Source organism: Strix uralensis, chromosome 31 (genome assembly GCF_047716275.1).
Source record: "Strix uralensis isolate ZFMK-TIS-50842 chromosome 31, bStrUra1, whole genome shotgun sequence".
NCBI classification, from domain to species: domain Eukaryota; kingdom Metazoa; phylum Chordata; class Aves; order Strigiformes; family Strigidae; genus Strix; species Strix uralensis.
In genome coordinates this window covers 3,045,453-3,050,186 of record NC_134002.1, presented here as the reverse complement: position 1 = coordinate 3,050,186, position 4,734 = coordinate 3,045,453, and the positions used below count along the sequence as shown (strand labels likewise).

Here is a 4,734-nt window from a genome sequence, read left to right as displayed (position 1 = left end):
AGCTTTTCTTTGTAGTAAGATAGAGCGTGAGAAAAAATAATTACACAAAGTGCATCTGGGGAGGCCCAGACTGGACACAGAGAAATGTCACTCGAAGGGCAGTGCTGTGGTGTAACAAGTCACCCAGAGGGAGACTGGAGCAGCCCCAGGCTTTGTGTTTCAAGGAGCAGCCAGGGAGGATGGAGAGATCTCAGTAAAGGAAGGGAGATGCTCAGGTGAGAGCAAGGTGTGGTAGTCGGGTGGACATCTCCAGCCTGCAGAGAAAGAGGTGCAGGTGTGGGACACGGTGGGACAGCCTGTGGTGGAGATGATAGAGGGATGAGGAAAGTCTGAAAATCCCCCAGCAGAGATGAGCTCTTTCTGCCCTTGGCTCTGGCTGTTGTCTCTGCCACTGATGCCGATGAGGAAGCACCTTCCCCTTCCAGCACTGGGTCTCATGGCCTCCCCTTCCCCACCCAAGAGCCTGGGAGGTGTTGGACCATAGTCCTGCCCTTGGCATTGCCCATCCCCATATCACACTGCCCCAGGAAGAGTCCTCAGTAATGTGAGAGGGACGGGATTCTCCTTCCAGGGGATAGGGTTCAGGTTATGGCCAGTTGGCTTAATGTAAGATGTCCAGGTTCAGTCAGGATGTGTTCCACCATTACATGACCTTTGTTTACTTATTTTCTCTGCTTCAAGATTTCTTGTCTAATTAGATCATGGGGAGGCTTTGTCAGGAATGGTCCTCACTGGGACCCATTAACAGTGTAAGAAATGTTGTACCTTGCATCAATCTTGGACTTCTTGACACGCATCTTCATCTTTCTATTACTGTCTGCGGTTCATGGACTCAGCACCAAACCCACCTGAGGGGTCATTAAAATGCCTTGGGCTGGTCCTGTGCAGCGGAGCTGGGCCGGGCTCCTGGGATGGAGGGAGCTGAGGGCAAGTGGTCAGCGCTGCAGGGAGACAGCTCTGCCCAGGAGCAGCTCCTCTGCAAAGCGCAGCAGGGCTGAGGGCACTGCCTGCAGGCACCGAGGGCAGAGGAGCCGGGCACAGAGAGGGGAAAGGCAGACGGCAGTGGCAGGATGCTGAGAGCTCACTGGAGGAGAAATCTTCGCAGCCCTTGACACAGTAAGTCTCTGGGTGCAGGACAATGCAGCTGCAGGTGGTGGAGGGATGTGGTGAAGCCGGCACAGCCCCAGGAATGTCCCTGGTGTCTGGAGGAGGAGGAGGTGCTCCAGAGCAGGGATTCCCTGCTGCACTGTCAGAGGGACAGGCCATGGCGGCTGCCTTCTCCCGGGGACGGCTGCAGGGGTGTGCAGGCGCGGGTGCAGCCAGGGGTGCCCAGGGCTGTCCTTGAGAGCAGGGTCCCTGCAGCCCAAGGGCTGTGTGCTGGGGCAGGGACTCTGCTTCCTTTCAGTGTCTTGCTGTGGTTTTTGGGTATTGTAATGCAGCTATCAGCTTTGGACAGCACAAGAACACTCCTACAGCATTACCCTGACAGAGCAGTAGGTATTTCAGGAACTTGATAAAGTTCCTTCAAGCATTTATTTGCCTACAGAAAGCTCAGTCATGTTGTCAGTGTTTCCTGAGCTCCTATGTAGCCCTGAAGAACAGAGATGCCCCTGGGCAGGGCCCTGCTGCCAGGAGGGGTCTGCAGGGCAGAGCTGAGCACACAGCGGGTGGGATGGGGGCTGTGAGCACTGGCAGGGAGGAGATAAGGGGAAAGAGAAATGGTTTCAGGCTAGAACAGCTCCAGGCACTAGAGTCATTGGCAGGGAATGAAACAGGTTGACTGCACTATCAAGGTGTGGGGGGGTGGTAATTAGGAAGCTCCCTATTACCCTTCAGTGAAAGTGCTTTTTACCTAACAAGCCCCCTGGTCTCCTCCCCCACCCAGAAGAGCCTCTACCCTCCAGGCCCCAGGCTCCAGGGCAGGAGCCGCCTCCTGTGCAGCCAGAGCTGCAGCAGAGGAGACTCTCCCCAGTGCCCATCTGTCCCTCCCTGGCCTGGCCTCCCTTGGCAGAAGCATTGGGGCATTGCTCCTTGGTTCTCCACCTGCCCCTGCTGCTGCTGCTCCTGTTTTCAGGCTCTCTGGGGATGGGGCTTTCAGCTGCAGCTCAGCAACTGGCCCTGCAGGTCCTGCCATGCAGATGTGTCCATGGCAGCAAGATGCCCAAGCCCCCTTCGAGCCTCTGGGTCTCTGGGAAATGCTGACCATGGGCTGGGGATAAAGCCGGCTCATTTTTATGAACACCCCATCCTCAAGGAATCCAGAAGATCAGAGATGTTTACTGGGGAGGGGAGTTTTGAACTGGATTCCTCTGCTCTCAGCAGCATCCGATCTCCTGTCAAGGGAACAGCTGGGTGTGACCCTCCTGCAGATTCCAGAGGTGCAAGCCCAGGGCAGCTGAGAGCAAGTCTGGTGGACAGCCTGGCTCTCCTCACTCTGCACTAAGGCTCTGCCCGTTTGCACCCCCGCACTCTCCATGGAGCACTTGTAGCGCAGCAGCAATGTCCAGGCTGTCTGCCTTCAGAACGCACTCCTCAGGTAGGACAGGGCAACAGGAGCCAAAGCCAGAAGAGCAAAGCCCCACAGCTCTGCTCTGCAGCCGGGGGCCTTGGGAGGGACAAGGCTGAAATCTCTTGGATTTCAGGAGCGGAGTTAAGCAGTGATGACTGCGGGTTCCTCTCTGCCTGTTGGGGCACAGCAGGACTGACTCCTGCAGAGCCCCCAGCAGAATCCCTTGCTCCCCACTGCCCCCTCAGCCAGCAAACACCAGAGCTCCAGCCCGGGAGCTGCAGGAAGGTCTTTCTGGAAGGACAGAGGCTGGGAGGGGTGGGGGTACTCTGAGAAATGAAGAAAGTTTTGCCCAAACAAGTCAATCCTAACTATTCACTAACTTTTCCTCCTTGGACAGTCCCTAATTTACAGTGGCAGCAAATGTCCAACAGCAGCTCCATCACTGAGTTCCTCCTCCTGCCATTCGCAGACACACGGGAGCTGCAGCTCTTGCACTTCTGGCTCTTCCTGGGCATCTACCTGGCTGCCCTCCTGGGCAACAGCCTCATCATCACCGCCATCGCCTGTGACCACCACCTGCACACCCCCATGTACTTCTTCCTCCTCAACCTCTCCCTCCTCGACCTGGGCTCCATCTCCACCACTCTCCCCAAAGCCATGGCCAATTCCCTCTGGGACAACAGGGCCATCTCCTACTTGGGATGTGCTGGCCAAGTCCTTTTCTTTCTCTTTTTTATCTCAGCAGAACTTTCCCTCCTCACCGTAATGTCCTACGACCGCTACGTTGCCATCTGCAAACCCCTGCACTACGGGACCCTCCTGGGCAGCAGAGCTTGTGTCCACATGGCAGCAGCTGCCTGGGGCACTGGGTTTCTCACTGCTGTGCTGCACACGGCTAACACACTTTCACTACCTCTCTGCAAGGGCAATGTCCTGGACCAGTTCTTCTGTGAAATCCCCCAGATCCTCAAGCTCTCCTGCTCACACTCCTACCTCAGGGAAGTTGGGTTTATCATGTTTGGTGCCTGTTTAGTTTTTGGATGTTTTGTTTTCATTGTGGTGTCCTATGTGCAGATCTTCAGGGCCGTGCTGAGGATCCCCTCTGAGCAGGGACGGCACAAAGCCTTTTCCACGTGCCTCCCTCACCTGGCCGTGGTCTCCCTCTTTATCAGCACTGGCATGGTTGCTTACGTGAAGCCCCCCTCCTTCTCCTCCCCATCCCTGGACATGGTGGTGTCATTTCTGTACTCGGTGGTGCCTCCGGCAATGAACCCCCTCATCTACAGCATGAGGAACCAGGAGCTTAAAGAGACTTTGAAGAAGCTGATTCAATCAGCTCTTTCTCAGCACCATTAACCTGCCCATGTCTCTTCAGAAGTGATTTCACGTTCATCATGGGAACCTCTTGTGCTTTGGCCATTTTATATCTGATAACATTGTTTATCCATGTCTGCACCCACTCCACTTCAACAGAAGCGTGAACCAGCCTGTCTGACCCAGAGGTCTCTTCTCATGTGTCTGGCACGATGGTACAGCTGGCCTCCCATGTGGCATCTCTGAAATAAAAGGGGATTTCCTCAATGTCTGGAGATTGGGCTCTTGCAAAGCTGAGGTCAGGCTGAAGAAATTGCCCCCACAAGGCCATGCTGCTTTGCTCAGGTTCTCCATGGGAGGAGGGCATGGAGCGATGTGTTAGGGAACAGGCCTGGGCTGAGCCTTCCCCTGTGGGTGCCTCGCAGATGGTGAATGATCACAGGGATCTGCCTGGGACTGTCACCCCATGGCTTTTAGGCACCAAAGCCCACTCACTCTGCAGAGCAGCACCACCAGCTCAGGGCCCTGTGCAGAGCAGAGACAGGGTTGGAGTGGCAGGTCAGGTCACTATGGAAACATTTCAGTGGTGAAAGACTCTCTGGGGGCACGGACATCTCTGGAGAAGACCAAAAAAGAAACTCAGTGCTTCCATGGGGAAATAAATGACCAAGAACAACCTATTTCTCTTGGGGCAAGTTTCTCTATTGCTGGGGTAACTGGAGAAGCCTGAAGTGCCTCTGGGACAGTAGTCTTTCCCAGGGAGAGGGGTTGGCACAGAGGGGCTTGCTGGGAGTGGACAATAAGGATGTTTTGGAGACAGGAGCAGGGGATACAGGGAGACACTGGCCTCTGTCTCCTCATGCCATGGGTGGCCCTCAGCCCTGGGGCTGATGGGGAGGCTGAGACACCTC

General features: G+C 55.5%; 1 protein-coding gene across 1 annotated transcript; it reads left to right on the top strand.

The window, feature by feature from the left end:
- Positions 1–2,842: 2,842 nt before the first annotated feature.
- On the top strand, positions 2,843–3,865 carry LOC141936083 (olfactory receptor 14A16-like). The gene has a single exon (XM_074852808.1). It carries the CDS (start codon positions 2,843–2,845, stop codon positions 3,863–3,865), a length of 1,023 nt encoding a protein of 340 aa, XP_074708909.1.
- Positions 3,866–4,734: the final 869 nt, after the last annotated feature.